Source organism: Opisthocomus hoazin, chromosome 1 (assembly GCF_030867145.1).
Source record: "Opisthocomus hoazin isolate bOpiHoa1 chromosome 1, bOpiHoa1.hap1, whole genome shotgun sequence".
Taxonomy (NCBI): Eukaryota; Metazoa; Chordata; class Aves; order Opisthocomiformes; family Opisthocomidae; genus Opisthocomus; species Opisthocomus hoazin.
Window position 1 is genome coordinate 69149226 of NC_134414.1, and position 21809 is coordinate 69171034.

The 21809-nt window shown below is 39.8% G+C and overlaps 1 protein-coding gene across 5 annotated transcripts in view; it reads left to right on the plus strand.

Moving 5' to 3' along the window:
• Positions 1–21809, plus strand: part of MYO16 (myosin XVI) — a 411384-nt gene that overhangs the window by 115037 nt on the left and 274538 nt on the right. For all 5 annotated transcript variants that reach the window (XM_075424696.1, XM_075424706.1, XM_075424665.1 and 2 more), the window contains one exon: positions 17979–18049. In XM_075424696.1, the coding sequence (XP_075280811.1) occupies positions 17979–18049 (71 nt within the window). The remainder of the gene's footprint in view (positions 1–17978; positions 18050–21809) is intronic.

The window sequence follows — 21809 nt, forward strand, 5'->3', positions numbered from 1 at the left end:
GCCAGTAAAGGGTCATTAAGCCATTAACAACCAACAAAATGGCACCTGGCATTCTTCCTATTCATTTCAAAGGGGACCCACAGTTGTTTTTCCAGCATCCTGCAGTGGGATGCAAGGCTATAAATTGGCAGCATTCTGAAGCCTTTTCTCTCAGTGAAGGATGGCATCCACTGGGCGGCAGCTACTGCTGACATTCCGTGGATATTGTTAGAAGTCACACTGATTAAAAAGGAAGATTGCCGTGATGGCAGAAGACCCTAGTCTGGTCTTATGAAATAGAAAGATAGCAAGAATAGAATCTTTTCTGTGCAATTTGCAGTATTTTCTTCTTCAATGTATTTACTGTACTTCAGATTGTTTTCTAATAATATATCAGCACAAAGGGGAAATTTTTTTGTATTCTTCTTTCAATATCCGTTATCTGAAATGTATTCATTTCAATCACAGATTGCTCTATCATAGAAATTAAGCTAGAAAACTACAAAAACTACAAATCTGAAAAACTACAAAAACCAATAGAGAATAACCATTTTGATTTTCGTTTTTTTTTGAAAAATAAACAAATTTTTAAGCAGTAATACAGTTCTTTGCAAAAAATCAACTGCACTTTTAATAATTCCTTAAAAATATTTTTCAGTTCTGTTTTAGAAGGCTTTTTCCAGCAGGGTATACACTTACATTGTTACACTGGAGGAATGTAGATAAAATGGAATACTTAAGCATAATACTGGGAAAAGACCTTATTTTGGGATCCTGCAACATATGGAGTTTAGTTTATTGCTGTCATACTAATTGTCAGACTGAGAAGAACATTTGTTCAGAGCTTTTGGTAAGTGGACGTTGTTTGGAGGTTTTGGGAAATGGAAAAACTAAGTGAAGTAACTTTCTTTAGCAGCTCTAAAGGTAGAACTAAATGAATATAGTCAGAGCCACTTAACACAAGAAATGATTTTTTAAATTGCAAAGTCCCGTGTCTTTAGGGTTTTTTTTAGGTTCTACTCTTTCCTTCAGCCTGAACCGCAGTACCTTTCCCAGTAAAAACACACATATATCAGAGCCAGAGTCAGGTTTATTTGTGTAGTGCCTAGTGGTTTTTCTTCCTCAATAAAAATCCTAAACACAAATTATATATACTGCTTATTATTTCAGTCATATTTCTGTTCTCTGACACATGAATTGGAGGATTCTTTTTTCTCAGTGCACTGAGGTATCATCTTAGCTTGGTCTGCAAGGCTTTTTAGCTATTCAAACCTTCTGCGCTTCAAGTTGATGGTGAACAATCTCTGTAGCTATGAGAGACAAATGAATAAAAAGGTTATATGGCATAATGAATAGACATCTGATTTTTTTTGATTATTGTTATTTGCAGCCATCGCAGTAACAGGTTATTACAGTGGAGAAACTGAAGCTTGTAAGAATATAATGAATGAATCTAAGGGAATGGATAATTTAGCTTATGTTTCTATGTGAATTGCATCGAAGAGTGGAGGTGGGAAGGTGAGTAGTTAAGGTGAAATTGACAATATTTCTAAATATCCAGCTTTAAACAAGGATTTTAAGCATATGTGAAAGGTTCAAGGTAGAATTCAGAGAATCAGCCTGGGTCTGCATACTGCTTTCGTACCATGTTTCTTTCCAATGTGTCTCTATTACGTTGTAGGGTGTATGTGACCTTGAAGCAGTACCTGCTATCATTTTACAGGGAAAAAAATGAGATGGTTCCAGGAGGTAATTTCTTACATCATGCACTATTTAGGGTTTTGATTACATTCAGCCTTAAAAGGCAAACATGACAGCTGCAACATTAAATCATTGAGCTAGGATCTGTGCTCCAGGTTTTAGCAATCACAACTATTGTTGCTATATAGTGGTAATTTTTTTTGGACTTCCACATTTACCCATTGAAGGTACAGAAAATATGACTTGCAGTGTTTTTGAAGCTGTGTGGAAACATCTGCGTGAAATTTGAGCTGCTGCTTTGTTTCTTAGTCTGCTAAGGGGACATCCTATAAGAGGGCACCAACTGTCAATCCTTTTAATAATCACCCTCTGAACTTTACTGACTTCACTCGGTTCTTATATGGGATGAACGTTGGGCATGTCTTGCTTTTAAACCACTCTCTAAAAGTCCTATGGTACAAAATGAAGATGACACCAAGCTGAGTGGTACAGTTGACACACCAGAAGGATGGGATGCCTTCCAGAGGGACCTGGACAAGCTTGAGAAGTGGGCCTGTGTGAGCCTCATGAGGTTCAACAAGGCGAAATGCAAGGTTCTGCATCTGTGTCAGGGCAACCCCCGCTATCAATGCAGGCTGCGGGATGTGGGGATTAAGAGCAGCCCTGCTGAGAAGGGCTTGGGGGTAATGAGGGATGAAAAGCTGGACATGAGCCACCAATGTGTGCTCGCAGCCCAGAAGGCCAACCATATCCTGGGCTGCATCTAGAGAAGCGTGGCCAGCAGGTCGAGGGAGGTGATTCTGCCCCTCTACTGTGCTCTGGTGAGACCCCACCTGGAGTCCTGCGTCCAATTCTGGAGCCCGCAGCACAAGAAGGACATGGAGCTGTTGGAGCAGGTCCAGAGGAGGGCCGCAAAAACGATCCGAGGGCCGGAGCACCTCTCCTGTCAGGAAAGGCTGAGAGAGTTGGGGCTGTTCAGCCTGGAGAAGAGAAGGCTGCGGGGAGACCTTATTGCAGCCTTCCAGTACCTGAAGAGGGCCTATAGGAAAGATGGGGACAATCTTATCAGCAGGGCTTGTTGCAGTAGGACAAGGAGTAATGACTTTGAACTAAGGGAGGGTAGATTTCGACTAGATGTAAGGAAGAAATTTGATATGATAAGGGTGGTGAAACACTGTCACAGGTTGCCCAGAGGGGTGGTGGAGGCCCCATCCCTGGAAACATTCAAGGCCAGGTTGGACGGGGCTCTGAGCAATCTGGTCTAGTAGATGTCCTTGCTCGCTGCAGGGGAGTTTGGGCTAGATGACCTCTAAAGGTCCCTTCCAACGCAAAGCATTCTGTGGTTCTATGAAAATCTAGAATGATACAAGTTGGACAGAAAAGGACAGATGTAAAGTCCAAGTATATATAGTTCTACTGATGGTTACATGGACATTAGTTTATTATCCCACTTCTTCTCTGTATATGTGTTTTGATTATAAACATGCAAGTTCTCCTGAATTAGTCCTCACCTCTTTCTCTATTAGTAACTTTGGTACTTCTAGCACAGGGTTCTCTCTGGCTTTTCCCTGGTTTATGAGCTTTATGTGCTAGATGCATGCATAGATTGAGAGAATGAGAAAGTGTGGCATTGCGTATGACTTGGGACGCTTGAGCCTCTGTAGTTGTAGTGCATCACTGCAGCCCAAACCTACCGTGTACCTCCATGTGGACATGAACTCAGTTGTGTGACTCAGAACAGAGGGGCATAATTCTGTCCGGTGATGTGATGTTGGTTGCTCCTTCCCCTTATTCACATCAAGATTGCTGAATCAGTCACACAGCTAGAATCCCCAACAGCTAGAAAGAACCTCAGGATGTCTGTAGTCCAACAGCATGCTGAAGTTTGGAGAGGGCAGAGATAACTAGGGTGTTGAACTAAGGTAGCTGTTATTATTGTAGTGAAAGAACAGAGTAAGGAAAGCAGAGAGATTCCTATGGGAAATAATTCGTGATTCTACTTCAAAGCCAAATTAAACCATCAACTTGAATGTCAGACTTTTGCTTTCCATAAGCTTTGAAAAAGACATGATTATACCAGATGTCGTGTAAGTATAATTTCATCCTCTCCATGCTATCACAATGCGTACCTGTAAAAGCTGAAGTAAAGCATAAGTAAAGCAAAGTTTGGTTTTTAGTTTACTTGTTGCCCCAGCTTTGTCAGCATAGTTTGGCCCTTCCAGACGCTTACTGGTGTCAAAGAGGTGTTAAGTATTAAATACGAGCAGAGGGTCGTCTTCTCATCCTAGATTCCCCAGATCCCCAAAGGCTTCACTGGTAACCCAGTGTAGGTTCACCCTATATGAGACTGGTGTGCAGGCTTAGCCATCTGTGAGCTTGGCGACACTGAATGCAGAACTGTTTGTGCTTCAAATTTGTCTCTTCAGTTGGAAACTGCATTTGGATGAAGTGTTATAAATCTGTCATTTCAATTCCCTGTGTCCTTGTATGATTTTTGTGTTTCGAATGCTGAATGTTGAAATCAGGTGAAGTCTACGTTGCTGCAGTCTTCAGCTGCCCAAGTATGATAGCCTTACCTCAAACTAGATACATAGAGATGTTTTCCTTTGCTTATTCCAAGGTGGTTTAAGAAAGTGGTAGTCACAGGCTTCAAGTTTATGATAGCTCTTTCCTTCTGTGCTGGCTTTATGCATGTGATCTGTTGTTCTTAAGGTGATTAGGTGTTCATTGCTGACTTTTCAGGTGTTTTTTGTTGCTGGCCTACTGGTAGTGGTGGTGGTTGCTGTCACTGATGTGGGGAGATTAAGGTGTTTGCCAGAAGGCATTGAACTTGCAAACATGCGGAAACAGCTGTAGGATAAGAGTGAGCGAAAACAGAACAGGACGGTTTCTGGGAGGCTGAGCTTGCGCAGTCGAAGCAGCACTGACTGGAGGAGATTACATGGAACTGTCTGTGTGGAAATTTGCTCTCATTGCTGGGCATCGGGGTCATCCATCAGCTGTCAGGGGAATTAACTCACTTGGGAGACTGATAGACATTCCAGTATGTATTAAAACAAACTTAGCTGATACAAGACCCTTACCATTAGGACACTTAACAATTGCCATACTGTTTGATAGAAGACACCTAGGCTGTACAAAGAATACACAATAGGCAAGTGTGAAAGGTAGTATTTGGGCCACATTGTCAGAAATGGACAAAGGTTACCAAAGTTGCGGTGTCACATGGTGACATGTGACAAGCCTGCCCTTTACCAAGTGTGAAAGAATTCTCTGAAGTTGGGAGTATAACTGCCAGATCCTTCATGTCCTTGTGCTATGGGTGGAAAGAAGTGACTCAAAATTGGAGAAGAATTAAGAAGATTTGGAGGCTAGTGGTTATAAGCCGCTTGGATTACCACTAGGAAAAGCATAACGCATTTCAGAAATGCAGGAATTCAGCCAAATCCAATATTTGGAAAGGAAGTAATGAGGAATGAAAACCCCTGTGAGCTAGGTGCACTGGCAGAATATAGAACTAAACAGAAGATAGACCTATTTATCTGTGAGCTAGGTGCACTGGCAGGATATAGAACTAAACAGAAGATAGACTTATTTATTGTCTGTAAAGACGTGTGAAAACTAGCCAAGTTGTGAAAGTGTTCATATTTGTTTGTTGTCTGTGGGCTAACAGAAGGACTTGGCAACCAGCATGTTGCAATCAATGCAGTAAGTGCTGAATAGGGGTATAAGGAAATACTGGGAAAAGGTTACCCAAACTAAAGTATTCATGCAGCATGCGTGCTTTTTGTCTTTGTGTTTATATGGAAGACGTGTGTAACCAGATCCCATATCCTGCTTTCTTGCAGAGATCCTGGCTGTTTGTACAGCCCAGGGTAGTCTCTCCAGACCTCACTGATCCATGTTTCAGTCAGCTATGCGTAGCAGAGAGGTGAAGAGTAGGAGGAGCTCCACACGCTTTCCAGAAGCTCATTTTTCTTGATGTGTCTCTGTATGGTGACCCCATCCTTGAGCTGACAAGAAAAGCAGATCCTGTTCGATCATCTCGAACAGGAGGCTGTGTCTCACTCATGGTGTCCATACGTGCAAGGAACCATTAGGTTTTGCAAATCTCGTGCATTGTATTGGGAAAGAAACAAATTTGAGAGGCGTGGGTGTGCATTGCGAAGTAGAAAAGAACCACTAAAAAGTTTTAATATGTTATTCTGAGTCGGTTTTGGGAAATTGTAAAGGACTGTGACTGAATGCTGATATTGTTGAAAAATTAATGAGTGTGACAATCCATCTTTTCTCCTTTTTAAAACTCTGTCAGTGTGAAGAGGGGAATGACTACATGTGTACACAGTGCTCTCCATGACTCAAGTCTTCTGACCATCTCTGAGATGTCTGAAGAAGGATACTGGTATCGCTAGGCTGAAGTGTGTTACTAGATTGAAATTTACTATACAGCAGAATGTGTCTCAATCAGAAAATGATTCACAGCACACAGATTGTAATGTACTAAAAATAACATATAAAGATAAAAAGGATTTTAGTCATGTAAACTTGATTCAGAGTGCCAGAGTGGAACAGCAGAGACATGATTCTGCTCCCATGAAATCTACAGAAGTGTGGATGAGACTGGAAATCCTTATGGAGGTGACAGTTTGTTCGAATTTAATCAAATATAGGTAAATGCTCTAAGGGCACCATGAGGGCCAGCTGCTCCCTGTGGGCTGGGCTGCTGGGAGTGTGGGGCCTCCCTGGGGCAGCTGGGCATAGCCTGGCAGCCAGGTCCTAGCCCTCCAGCCCCGCCAGGGTCCGGGCAGGCGGGGGGCACCAGGCCAACACTGAGATAAATTATGTCCTCCACGCGAAACAAGCCACAAGCAGCAGTGTATCTTATAAAAAGACAAAGTATGGAATTACTACTTCTGTTGTAGCTAAAATGGTCTAAGGATAAGAGAAGAACTAGAGGGTTGGACTAGATGACCCACAGAGGTCCCTTCCAACCCCTAGCATTCTGTGATTCTGTGATTCTGTAATGACAGTATATTGTGATCCGGTGGGCTTCTTCCAGCACCTACTTAATGATAACACAGATTATTTTAAGGGGAATCGGATTGTAGCTATATGAATCTACAGAGTATCTGCAACACATAATTACCGAATTTGGGGAGGAATTGGCTTGGATTTATTAGATAATGCAAGGCAGGTGTAAATAAAATCAATAGTAGATACAGCAAGATAGGTGTAAATAAAAAAAATAATGTAGGTTATATTTAGATGATGAGGAAAGACTCTTTTGGGTAGTGATATTTGCCAAAGGAAGCACACGATATTCCTCATTTGGAACACTTAAAATGATGGGGGTTTTAAATTTGTTAGTTCTGTATTTTTTGTTTATGTAGATAAAGTTGTCTGTATATTAAAAGTTTGGGGATATTATATTGATTACACCCTGTAGTGGCTTTGTATGTGTCATGATTTGCATAAAATAAGAATTGTATTACTCCAGTCACACTGTTTTAATGGAAGTTGTACTGCTTGCTCTCACAGGGGTGCGTTTACACCAGTAGGGAGGTACTTCTGTGAGTTCAGTGTATTTCTCACTAGAGAATGAAGTTATATCAATAAAAAGTTTTCTTACACTGGTATACCTTTGTGCTTATTGGATGTTACACCAATGCTATATTTTCTAATTCAGGAATTTTCATTCATATTTTTATGATCCTGTTCCTACCACTGTTCTCACTGCATGCTCTTTGTATCAGATTCAGCAATTGTGTGGTTACAGAGGAAGGCGATTCCACAAACTGATCCAAGAGAGAGTGAACTACCCCCTAAAATCAACAGTTAAATTCTGTGTCAGCTCTCTGAAGCAATTCACCTACGTGTTGCACAGCTGGTGGGGCTGATGCAAAGAAAGACAAGGGAATATGCAGGCATCTTGAAGCCACTGATGTAATTTTGACAGTAGCCTAAGCATACGTACAATGCCAAATGGCAAGTGCAAAATGTGTTTCTAACGCAGCTTAAAACTAAGCTAAAATTGAGTTTGCCATTAGTTGTTCTCCTTTCTGTCCTGCTCTCCTTCTGTCTTATCCTTTTCTGTTCCTGTCTTTATGCTCACCTTGAAGTGAGCCAGGGAGCTAAACCAGCTGGAAGCCATCTTTTATGAAGTTAGCCTTCAGCTGGTTTAGCTCCCCATACCAGCTCATGGCAGAGTGACAAGTGCCACTGCTATGCAAGGTGAAGGGCAGGAGCATGTGAATGGAAGCAGGAACAAGAGTGAAGCAGCTTCGATTTTGACCATGTTAATTGTCACAGGCGACACCCTGTGAAAAGGGGGGCCTGAGACTCATATATCAAGTGGTGAGATGTTCCTAGAACCAGACATTTCCTTCATAGCCCTGGTCCCTCATATACGACATGCATGACTACTTTGGGTTAATGCATGGATAGCCAATATCCCTCGTTTGTTTTATACTGCCTGGTTTATGTTTGCTTCCTTGTGCACACCCAGCAAATTCCACTGTACGTGCAGAATCTAACAGCCAGTGGTCTACAGCTGGTAATTAGTACCATTTAGCAGCCTTTAAGCAGGATAATAGCCTGTTATCCTTGAAGATCTGTAATGCGAATCGTAATGACTTGCTTACATGGCTTCTAAACCAGCTGGCAGAAACTTGCTCTGCATGGTGTGAGAGTTAAAAGAGGGGCTGTCTTGCTGCATATGGAACATAAGTCAGCAGTAATTTGATTTATGCCAATTAAGTAACGTTGGCATAAGATTAACACAAATGATGGGTGAAACAGGGGGGGTGTACAGTCTATTCAGTGGAAAATTTGTGTTGTATGCAAATTCTTTAACTTTTACTGTTACACTAGGGAAAAGCATAAGTTGGCAATGGTTTTCAAATTAAGCTACTAAGCACAGAATGAGTGATTTTGCTGGTATAGGTTTCAGTATTTATCATTTAATGACTATAAGATTGGAAAGTTTCAAAGTCTGAAATAAGTTTAACATATTTAATAAAATATTGTAAACATCTGAAACTTGTATTCAATTCTGCAAACATTTGAATATACAATCGGGTGCATCTGTAGCAGAAAAATTAGCTTATAAATTACACTGGTAATTTTAAGAGCTTTCAAATTGACACATATTTCTAAGGTGAACCCAGTAGGGTGTGAGCTTTTGTAATAACTGATTGCAGCCTGCTGCTGATGTTCTTGCTGTTTTTAATCAGTTTTCTCAGGACCTCCAGGAGAATCCACACATGGGAGACAGAAAAAATATGTTTACAGAATGCAGTAGGTGACCTAAATGCCAAGATATTAGGTTCCTTTGTTTTGGTCTTTTTAACCTTGAAATAAATAATTCAGATAAGCTAGTTGGAAATGAAAGCTTTGAGAAAAGCCATATTTAAGTTTACTGTATGATCAACTACTTTGCCCTAAGGTTAATTTTAGAGTGTTCATCTTTTGGTAAATTTTAACAGGCTTTGTTTTTATTGTAATTTTATCTCAATAACAGAAATTCAAAATTCAGTGAGGTCTGTGCTACCAGTTTTTGATGACATAGCTATTTTGGCCTGGGAAGTAGCTATGCTGGCAAAACCCCTGCTGTGCTATCAGCTATGGGGATAGAAGCAATATTTTTAGCTAAGCATGTGTCATGTTACTTTGTGAGGTGATGTTGAATCATTTTAGCAACGGCTCTGTAATATATGCAGGTCTTAGTTACAGTGAGGTAAAATCACAGCTTCAGAAACAAGTAAGACAGACCTTACCATAGCAGTGTTCTCCCTGTGACCTGACCAAAGCTCTGCCTCTGGAAGAACTAATTCAAAACGGAGGTAAAACAAGGGATCACCTCCATTGCCTGGTGATGCTGGGTGCGCCCCTTGCAGCAAGATCTTTGGGCCAGAGAACTGAAAGGCTAGTTCCAGTCTTCTCTAAATTGCTGTGATTTACACCACTGTTCTTCCACATGGCTCTAGATATGGTCAGTGCATGTTTGCAAGTCAATGATGTGAATTAGGGTTCTTCTGTTTGAAAGAGTAACTATAAAGCAGAGGAAAAAGTTGGATACAGTGAACTGAAAAAGAAAGAAAAGAAGACTTTAGGAATAAGTATCCTACAAAAGAGAGAGAGATCAGATGTAGCTGTTAGGTAATGTGACCCACTTATTTTTAAATCTTGTTTCTCTGAAATAATTTCAGAGTATACGCTGCTTTTCCATGTGAATATCTGCCTTTTCAGGGTCTTAAAACCAGAGATGCTTTGCCTGCCATATCACAACTTAACTCAGGCGTGTCATGTTTGACTGCTGCCCATAGTCACTTCTGTGTAAGGAAAGAAGTTAATTTGTATCACTGTGCTTGGGCACTGTAGGAGGCACACAGTGGTGGCATTTTTTAGGCCATTAGATTCGTGGCCTTAATATTTTCCATTGAAGACACAGACTGCATTAAATATCATATAAATAAAAATGAAATGAAAGAAGGGGAATTTGCCTGAAAAAGAAGTTTTGCATTTACCAGTTATTAAATAATCATAGTCACTAAACTCATAAATGATTACAGCTAAGTCTCCAGTGACAGAAATATCTGCCCTGCTGAGGGAACTGTGATGCTCCTCGTGGATCTTGCTGGAGTTTGACTTAGTGACTGTGTGGCCCAGAGACATAACCATTATTTTTTATGTGGTTTTCCAGTTCAAGGTACCTCGGATAAGAGGAGGGCTGTGCCCTTGACCTCCAGAGCGACAGAGCATTGGCAGGAAGCTGTCAGGGTTGCCGAATGCCTGGGGGTGGTCGTACAATAGCTGGCGGTGCAAGGCATGGTGGGGAAGCAACAGAGCACTAGGCAGAAAGCAAGGGACCTCTCTTGTCATATGCTACCTGTGCTGGTTGAAGTTCAGTCCTGCAGTGGAGTGATCGAGCCCCTGAACTGCTTCCAAGCCTGGGATCTGACTGATTTCTACACAAAGAGAGCAAGTGACAAAACTAATGTGTGTTTTGATCTGGGCCTAACATAAGAGCTGTGAGAGATGTCATCTGGGGCAGTAGGACTACCTCTATGAGTCTGTTCTGTTGGTGGCTTGGTTTGTTTCTTTTAAAGATATGGCTGTGTTGAATGGAGCTCAGGAATAAGCCTGACAATTCACATCACGCTTTTAAATGCAGCAGAGAATCAATGGCCCAGTTGCTTCGAGGTCATGGTAATCTGATTCCTGGCTGCCTAAAAAAGTTGTAAATGATGGGAGCTCTGCCAGGGAGGATGGAAGGATCAGCCCTACCCTCATCAGTGCTCTGTTCAAACAGTGGATGTTGTAGATTTGATATGCAAGGCTAACCTTCTCAAATTCAGCTGCTATGGGTATGCTTTTTCCTCTCTTCATTTCTGCATTCTGTGGATGGCATAACACTTAGCTGTCCAAATGTTGTGCATGTTTCCTTTATGGTTTGTTGTCTTTAATCTTTATGCAGCAAACGTGGGAATTTATTTCCAGGAGTTCTTCAGAAAATGAGAAGATGAGGTTTGAACAAGTCTGACGGATGTTGCCAGTGATCACTGGAAATATTTCAAGGATGGGAAAAGCAATAGGATTACAAATCAGTTGTTTGAAAAGCTCATTAAGGGCATGACTGCTCTGAATATGCACTATCAACTGACGGGTAGAGCTTGCTTTGAAAGAAAGCATCAGCTATTACACTAGTCATGACGTGGTAACAGTATTGCTGCTGTAAATGTGTTTGTTAGGTAAACAAGACAACTTAAAAGAATTATTAAATTGCCAATAGTGGTACTTAGATTTTAAAATTTAATTTTAAACTAATCGTAGCAAAAGTGTGAGGTAAGTCTTTTCAAAGACTACGTTCACCAAAAATTTATGACGTCTTGCTTGATTTCATTTGCTGTTCTGATTCAGAAGAGTTTACCAGAGACTGGCATTCATCTGTTCTCATATGCAGCTGAGTTGTGTAGCAGGTTCCTCATAAGTACCTGCGGTACAAGCTGAAAGTAGAGAGTGACTATGTTATCCAAACTAAGTTGTGCTGAGACACTGCTGCTAGAAATGTCCATTGCATAGCCCTACCCTTGCTGGTTTAAAGCCAGACAAGAAACTAATCTTATCTAAACAATGTGCTTTTGTTTAATAAGCAGGAGATGGCTGTCGAGAGCAGAAGTTTAATGACCTATTACTAGCCGGGCTAGTAAACTGTCAAGAAATGCTTGGACTTGACAAAAGAAACAGGTAACTAGAGGAAAGGTAATTCCAGCAGGGGAGGTTGCGACCAGCAACCCACAGACCACCTGCCCCAGTTACACCCCAGACTGAAATGATGAAGTTGAAGAAGAACAACTAAGCATGCGTACTAATTGACATGCTGGATGAAGGGACTTTAACCAATCACTTAACAGAATAATAATGCATATGTATTAGGAACTTAAATATGTTTATTCTTTGTGTATAAATATCTGTTAATTTGGAAGCTTGAGGTGTGCTGTTTTGAGTCAAACACCTATATCTGTGCAGATACGCAGTAAAATACCTCTGCTCTGGGTGTATATTGGCATTTTGCACACCAGGTAAAAGAACTCCGATTTTTGGGACAAAAACTACTGAGGAATAAGAAAAGAAAAGAGTTCTGAAGAGGCATGAAGGTGGCAAAAATTCTAAGTGGCACGGAGTTGAAGATGCCAGCGTTAGACCAAAGGTCTGATTATGGAGGGAATAGGGCAAAATATGACACTTCCTTAAGTTATGGAAGTGGGAGGGGTGGAGGTATGCTATTTATCTTCTTTCCGTATCACTTCCATTGCCCAATGGTTCAATTTCATGGTCAGCTTATGCCCACACTGCTCTCAGCTGTTGCTGAAAGTGGTGGCGACCTCATTCTCCCTATTCATACCCATTACCCAGTGCCGCATTCCCAGATTGTTAATCTAGTTGAAATTTAATCTTTGCTTTGTGCCAGCGTGAGGCAAGTGGCAGAAGCATGCAGCCTGAGGCAGGAGGAAAATGGGTTCATCCATTCCAGCAACAGCATGGTCTTGGCTAGGCTTCTGCAGTAAATCTTGTTTCTGCACGTACTGAACAAGTAAAGCCTTCCAGCTAGGGTTGTTCCTGCTAAACTAAAGAGAATGAAAATAGATGTTAACAGGAACAAAGTTTACACTAGCTAGCTGCTGCTCGCAGAGAAACGATTAATAGAAACATCTACTGGTACTCTACACCCAGCACAACAGATGGCCAATGGTTAAGTTTTGCATATGTTATACGCTTTTTTTTGTTTTTCTGTTACTACTAAAACTAGGTTTGCTGTGAATGCAACATTGCCCAGCTCCTAAGTTTGCATTGCCATCAGTAGCTCATCACCGGTGAGTTACTGATAGCCCTGGGCCCTCTGAGTTCATCTTCCAGGTTCTGCTGTCACTTCAGGTCTCTGCTCTTTTTGACTGCAACATATAAAGTCACAAATAGTTCTGTGTGCCAGAGTAGCTAGATGCCACTCAGCATAGCTCCGTGTAAGTACTAGTTATTGCCTTATATATCAAAATTCTTTACACGTTACGCAGCACAGTTATACAAAGCTAAACAAAACTAAAATCTGTTAGGTAATTGTCACCTTGTCATTAGCCAGTTACTGTAACAGCTAACAAAATTAAAATAAAGCTCCGAGCAAGCCAAGCCAAGCATAGACAAAGTAAACCTCACAGCTCTATTCCCACATGCGAAGTTAGTACAAGACCTGTGGCTGGTAACAGACACGGGAATACCATCTTTACTGGATATAAAGCTACATAATAAGTAGTAATCCAGTCAATACAGCCAATGGAGTGTGGAAGGCTATTCAGCTCACTGCAATAATTTAATTAAAATTATAACATCAGGCATATGTATAAAGGTACCTTGATTATTGTCTTTCTATACTGCTGAGACTATAACTTCAATGCTTTCTAGAACACCTTTATTAAATTTGAAATTAAGTGTGAAATTCTGCTCTAAGTAGTTGACAATCTTGTGTGTGAAATCTAAAAGACATCGGAGAATGGATGGACCTGTTTATACATACAAAGGAAGGGCTTAAGAGTTTTTTCAAGTACATGTCAGCTTCCTGTCTTAAAGTCTGTTTTCAGTCTCCTCATCTTTTCTGGAGGCTTCTCTTCCATATAAGATTACAAATAAAACAAGTTTTAAAAGAAAGTATTGTGAAAACTTCCTTAAAAAATGAGTTAAGATATATATAGCATTTCTGGAATGTATTATCTATGACTTTCTGTCCTCATTTGGGCAATTCATCCCAAATTACTAGCAATAGCTAGGGTAGTTGTATCAAAAGGAAAAAATGAACATAAGGTGAAGATTTTCCTACTGAGTAGCAAAGTCTTAAGTGAATGACCTTACTGAGTTGCATGGTAGGGAGGGGGATTTTGCTTCTGTGATCTTCTTTTCTTTATTTTCTTTTTTATTGTGTTTTGCAGGGGTGATGAATTCAAGGAAAGAGGAATGGTTTTTACCTCTTTTTGTATGGAGAATAGCACATAATCCTGATTCAGAACAAAGACTCTTGCCCAGTTGAAAGGACAGTTTGCATATCTTGCCTTGGTAGTCTTTGTGATGTGAATTTACTGAAGCATTGATTAAGCTACGTACAATAACGAGGAAAAATAAACCAGACAAAGAAAAGAACTGCTGAGCTTTTATCCACTTACCTTAATTTTTTGCATGTGACTTGATCAGTTGTTTGCAGTCATAATTATTTACTATTCTCCTTTAAGATCACAGTTTATGTATTAATTCTTTATGCTGTAGTTTCAGTGTGCATTTGTGCTGGGGGAAAAATGCAAGGCTAAACATTCATGCTTATGAATCTCAATCTCAAATCTAGAAATGGTCTTAGCTTTTTTAGGTTTCAACAATAAGGTGTTGCTAAAAGAATCTGGAAAGACGTTACTTCATTTTGTGTAGCTTGTCTAAAAGATTCAAGTTTTCAGGGTTTGATGGAAGGAAGAGACTCAATAAATTGTCCATATTTACTATACTCAAGTAGCCACAGGATCTTTCTGTCACTTTGTTACTGTTTTAGGCTCCAGATGAATTCTTGTGCAATATTTTTAGAAATGCAGTTTCCCAACCCTCTGACCTTCTTATGTGTCCTGCTCCTGCCAAAAGAGAGAGGTCTTCATCCTCTGTCTTTGCTTAGGGCTTACCCAAAAGCCAGTTTTGGTGATCCCAGGACTCTTAATGACTGAGTTCATCCTAATGACCCAACAAGAAACTCTGCATTTTATTTTTGCTGGGGTTATTTTGTGCTATTACAGTCAGTTCCCGGATGTAGAAGTAGCCAGAGGTAAATGATGTGTAAGTCCTTTTGCGAATGGGGGAAGGGAACTGATGCTTTTGGTTGACTGTTTAGTTGGCTTATCCTATCTTGTAGAAACAGACTGAGGGTGATATTTCATTGTCAGCCCATACTCAATGTAAGGCTTCTGCCACCAAAATGCAGTGTGCTTGATGTGCCTCCACATGATGTGTGCATTTGTATCCTCTGTACTGGTGCTTACGGAGCTATGCGGTCAGCTGCATTGATGGGGGCTGAAAACAAACCCTGCCAGGAGAGAGAGGGAAAAGAAAAATACTTACTGGTCCAGTTGAATGTGTAACTGCATAGGCAGGGAGGGCTGCCACAAGGGAAGGGCGGGCCATGCAGTGGATAACATGCCTCCTCCTTTTCACAGCAGTGCAGTCTGGGAGAATACACCATAAAAATGGCACTTTAGAAGAACTATATGCTCTCACCAATGTCATCAGTTAAAGCCTCCCTGAGAACAGAATTATGGCAGTTCCTGCAAATCACACTTTTAAGGACTATCTGCTTTAATTCCTATATTTGCAAATGAGACTATCATTGCAGGTGGAACCAAGCCATAGTTCCCATTTTTAGCCTACACAGACAGTCCATAAGGAAGAATGCTACATAAAAACACTGTATTAAGTGACTGAGAGACTGAAATGGGTGGATCTTTTTTTTTTTCCTGAAAAGTAGCGATGGAGGAAGGGGAACAACTTGGAGCGTTGATTTGTTCAGATGAATTCCTGTTGGGATTGGCAGAATTTCATTATTTTGGGAGCCTTAAGAAATATTCTGTGATATGGAATTAGTATTTTGTGGCCTGCTAAAGATGGCATAACATAGGAACATTGAAAATACTAACGCTTGAGAAGTATGTAGTTGCACACCTATTTAAGGAAGGAGGATTTATAGTAAGGTCTTTACTCTCTAAAACCTGAGGTAGGGGAAGAATCTCCATATGTGGTCAGGAATTTAGATATTAAAAGAAGGAAGGAAGGAATTTTGTTCTGAACCTTTATTTTTCATGGTCTCTGTCTGGATGAGGACATTTATGTACTTCAGTATTGGATTTTTGGGTCTGAGAGCAGAAAGAAATACTTTGCTTTTTGTTGTTCATCCATTTTTCCCAAGGTTATGAAAATTTGTAAATATTTCTTCACCCTCCCACTCGGCTTCAGTGCTTTTCATCTTGCTTGACAGTTGTTGTACAGTTCATTTATTTCATGTTACTTAATGTTCCACTTCTACTTTTGGCAGACATGCTGGGGACAACAGTGACTTCTAATAGTAGTTAGCTTTCAAATTGGCATTTGTCAGAACATAAGTGTCTTTTACAGTTTTGTAAATTAAATGAAGCAAAACCTTTGGTGAGAAGAAATGGGTACCATGGAATTAATAAATTAAGAATTTATATAATGTTTTGGATTGATGGGTGTTTTTCAAAGTTGAAAAAAGAGCAAAAGATTAAATGGATTTGTGTAACTATTGTAAATATTTGTCCAATATACCAGTGTTTACTATGTGTGAAGTATTTAGTAATGATACAACCAAGTCTTTCCTAGTCTTTCACTTTAATTTTACAGGCTTGCAACCATTGAGCTGAATTTTCTTTCTTAGGCTGAATTTTTCTAGAACACCTGGTCAAAAATTAATTAACTTTTTCAGAAAACATTGCTTATGTAAACTGAAAATATTTGAAGACTGACCCCTTTCAAAAAGTCAACTGAATGTTTGAATGCTGAAAGAAGTGTAAATGTACAGTGAAAATGGAGTTAAAAGATACTCCAGAGAGAAAGAAAATATGTACAAAAAATGCATGGATAAGGAGGAAATGGTGTACATGAGTCTCTTCACAGATTCCCAGTCGTTAGAAGAGCCTTGAGACAAATGTCCTGTAGACAGACACTGCAGTGGAACAGATTTCTGGGGTACTCAGAACTTAAAACGTCTTTGCAGACCTTTGCACAACTCCACCTGAGAATTTTAAATAGGAATTAAACCAGGATGTCCAGATGATGGAGGCAGAACCAGCTGTGTGTTCCTGTACAGGAAACATTATTACCAGTTATTCTCCCGGAGGGAGGCCTTTTAAGAGGGTTCTTCCTACCAGTTTAGTGAAGACAGACTTGCAATACCAGTGTGGATTCCCCTGATAATGTCTGGCATTGTTACCGTGCAATTCTGGTCCAGGAATGAACACTGGTAGCATGAGTTAGTCAGTGCTTTAATTCCAAGTGAAAAGGTTATAAAGGCAATAAAGACCATGGGGAAAAGGTGCTGGATTTTCACACATGAGTGAGCACCAATATGAAGGGTTGTAGTATTGCTGGTGTTTATAAGCCTGTTTTCATTTGAGAGGGTTTGATACATGTAACGGGGAGTGGAGTTTGACTCCAAATATCATTTTAAGAATTATACTGCATCAGTGATCTGACAATACATTGGAAAGGTTAAATTGAGTGCAGATCGTTTAGCTTTGGTATGATGATTAATTTCAAGTGATATAAGTTATGAACACTAGTTTCAATTACTTACTGAAAAAGCCAACAGATCTCATGGGAATTCTGCAGAGTAAAATAAAACCAATAAAACTGTGATTTTGCTCCCAAATGAACTAATCAGGTGTTTGTGACCTTGAGACAAGGTCTCTCCTCCAGCTCTCCCCTCCCCTCTTCTATGTACAGAACCGACGTGCTCATCTGTCCGCTTAAGAAGTCCTTGATACTATTCATATTTAACATCATTATCAAAGGTCCTTTGCTTCCAGGCTTAGCCATTAAAATAGATGCGATGGGAAATGCTGACATGATAGTTTTGCAAATGTTATCTGAGAGATTTGCATATATTATTAAATCTGTTAATGAAGATGATGAAGAATCAGCCTATTATCAGCTCAGAGTTAGGTATATTGCTGCATTAATTCTTGTTCCTCTTTTCTTTGATATTTCAGTGCTACGGCTATTGAAGGATGGTGCCGATCCTCATACACTTGTTTCCTCAGGAGGCTCCTTGCTCCATCTGGTAAGAGTGATTGAAGATTAGTGTTAGTGACTGTGGATAAATATGGTGGGATACTGAGCAGCAGATTGGCCATATTAACAAAAAGAAAAGCTTAGCAATAATTTTTTATCTACACTGCCCTCCACGGTGATTATGATTGCATCCAGCTATGCGTGTGAAATAAATGGCTGTTTTCAAATTGCTTACGAAAGCACAGATCATGTCATAAGAATGGTAGCTAACAAAGTAGAATGAAATGTTTTATTTATAAATTATCTGTGCAGTAAGAAAGAACAAAGGAAATATTGCTTGATTCCGAAGACAGAATTAGATGGTTCAGAGATTCACAGGTCCTGTATGAACAACAACATGATGTAACATTTTTCCTTTTGGTTTTGTGCATTTTTTCTTGCACCAATTTCCTACATGTGGATGTTTAACACTTTACCTGTAGTTAGTTTATCATTATTTACATAACAATTTAGATTCAGTAACTGGAAGATATAAGGAAAACAGTTGGTATGCAATGACTAAAAGAGAAACAAGATGTGAGGGCATGTGGAGGAAAGATGGATAGGTAGACAGAAATAAAATACTGCAGAGGTAAAATTTTGGCTGAAACCAATAGAAAAACTTATAAATTCCTAAGTCTTATGATGCTTTACTTTGGTCTGCGATGCTTCTGTTGCAGACATGCGTTGTGTTTGATGTAACACTATTTTAAGATATTTGGATCCGACGTTGTTGCACAGTGCTGCTAAAATAAATTTGACTTCACGAATACACAGGCATAACAGACCTGGGGACAAGCCTGCTGGTAGAGTGTTTTATTTTAGAACAGTTGGATTAAGTTTCTTATAGTATGTACACAAAATAGAGCAATTTCTTGACCAGTAAAAGGATCCTATAATATTACTGGACTCCAGCACATCTGCAACTATGCTTTTGCAAGACATAGCATTTCCTTCGTGAAATTAAGCTGTATTTTCCATCTTCTATGACCATGCTGCTTCCCCATGACTTTGGGAAATAGAGGCCTAGGTAAGGGGAGGGTGCAGTAATGAGTTGGAATAGAGAAAATTTAAGTTCTCTTTTCTCTCCTCCAACTATTTGCCTGCTGCAAAGGTGCTCAATCACTCTTTAATAATGCAGACCATACAAGATGTTTGGAATGCCCAAAACTGAGGCATCACGAATCTTATCCTGTGCTGAAAGCCCTAGGAGACAATCTTTATCTTCAGTGTGGCTGGTATGACATCCATCTCACAGGCATTTTAAAATAGAAGAAAGAGAAATCCATCTCTAGGGATTTTAGGTTGCTTTGTCTAGTTCAGCTGATGCACACGGTTTAACTGCAGATAAAATCTGCAGTTGAACTGTGCCTTTTTAGGTTTCTTGATCTTCTGCATCACGCTCCAGTTCACTGTCACAATCAATATCTCTCCCCTGGTGCCTGCTGCTTCACAGCCATAGATATGCTTCAGAAGGAGGGAAAGCTTCCTGCAGTAAGAAATTTGCAACAGAGAACTGTGTGTAACCTACTGCCTCAGTTTAGTCAGAGTTACTTGCAAGTACTCATAATCCATTTAGAGGAAAATGCTGGTCCTGTTGGAGGTAGGGGCAAACCTGATTTTAATGAAACCTGTATTTGACCCTGATTTGGGAGCAGTATGGATAGGAGAGGAGAGTCATGATACAGGGAAACAGATAAGCCAAGTTTATTTTTCTGCAAGAACTCAAAGTAGTAATTTAGCTTGCATCTTTATTACATTTTTAAAGCTCACTCAGATCCATTCGAAGTACTAGTTTCACCACTAAAATTCTATGTAAACAGCTTTCTCCGAAGGAGATCCTAATCAGTGTTTATTCTTTCCAGTTATAGGGTAAATGTTTTTATTCCAGAACGAATGGAAAATATATTTATCTTCACATTTTACTTAAAATCTGATTCATAATATAATTCATTTTTCCATTTCTGTTAACTTCCAAAATGTGATGTATTTCAAAAACAAATCAAATGTGACACTTCATAAAGATTCTGTTGCTATCTCTGTAGACATTATCCCAATATGGTTGAATCTCAGGGAAGCCATGGGAGCTTCAAAGGTATTCACTGAACTCTTAATCTCCTCCGTGAGAGGAGAAGTACAAAAAAAAGAGAGTACTTGCCTGAGTTGCCCATTCAGTGGGAAGCACATAGAATCGTATTAATTCACACAGGCAGTCACCCAATCCACCTTAGTAACAAAGTACATGGGTGCCAGTTTTCTCCTGGAACTTTGACTGAGATTGCCCAGTTACTTCACAAAATCCATTAAACAAGAATCAAGGAGCAGTAGCAATTAAATTGATGCTACAAATCTAAGCTGTTTTCAAACTGGTAATTAATCACAAAAAGCTCTGTATCTATTATTAATACACAAAATGGCTTGGTGACATCTGTCATTTGTTTTGTATGGAAACTCTCTAGAAAATTTTTTGCATAACAATGCCTTGAAAATGTGATTGGTATGAGATTATGTTGATCTGTATTATAGAATGTCTTATCTCTAATTTTTTAAAATTTGAACATTGAACAGCTCAATGTAAGTTATACTATTGATATAATGAACGATTCTCATGCAACAAAATAAAACTTCTATCTGTTTCTAGAGCTGTCAGATAAATTACAAGCTAAAGGAAATACATCAGAACTTATTTTCTGTTCTATAATTTAATGGTCAGTGTGTTAGAAAATCATTTAAAGCAGGACTGCTTTTTAGCCTGATGGTTTAATTTTCATCTTCTCAGTTATCTGTCTTTATGTACGCAGTAGTACATGCAGCTCCTGCATGCAGTTCAACATCTCAGCTGTGTCTTGACTTCATAGTGGAGTCCGGTTAAGCACTTTTCCTTCCGCTTTTCCTCCAGTGTCCTAGCTTCCATGCCAGATGAATACAGATCAGCAAACTGGACGCCATGGTGTGGTTCCCACTGTAATACAGACATAACAACATAATTATTTAACCCTCACTTGCAAATGATCTGCAGATTTCACTGTATTTGTACTCTCAGTGTATATGTGTGCTTTTTGGGACAGGGAAATATACAACTTTAAGAAGAGACATAGATATTAAGGACAGTATTCAAAGCATCTAAGTATCTAATACAGAAAATTAGTCTCCCTGTAACCTCTCTCCAGAGGGGAAAGAGAGAGGATCCTTCTCTAAAGAGTTACTGGCATTGTGTGTTAGGCCAGAGTTAGGATATTAGGTGCCCTGATTGTCTGTTAAAGTATTATCCCTAAGCACATCCATAAAAAGTCACAGATGTGACAGAGGAGTAAGCTCAAAACAATGGCTAAGCCAGTTTCTTCTTTGCCAGAGTTAGTGACCTCCATCACCAAAAGAAACGAAGTATAGAAACACACATACACTTGTGCAACCCCTCCTGTCCCTGACCTCAACACAGTTTTAGTGTGCAGAGTATTTGTCAATCAGAGACACTTGATAAGGAATCAGTGTAGTTAGTGGTCTGGAATTAGGAGTGGGTGTGGAGAGGCGTATATTGTTTCTATGAACTGCACAAGAAGCAGAAGTTCACGTACGTGGGGCCATATGTACGTGTGGTTGTACGTATACTTAGATGACACCACTCATAATGTGATCGTCATGCACTGATGCCTGTGCACTGATTTGGAATGACAAAGTAGAACAGAAAGAAAGCCTCATCTTGACTGTAGATTTCAGCAGATTTTCTATAGTACTTTTTCACAGGGAATAAGGGATTCTGTGAATCATGC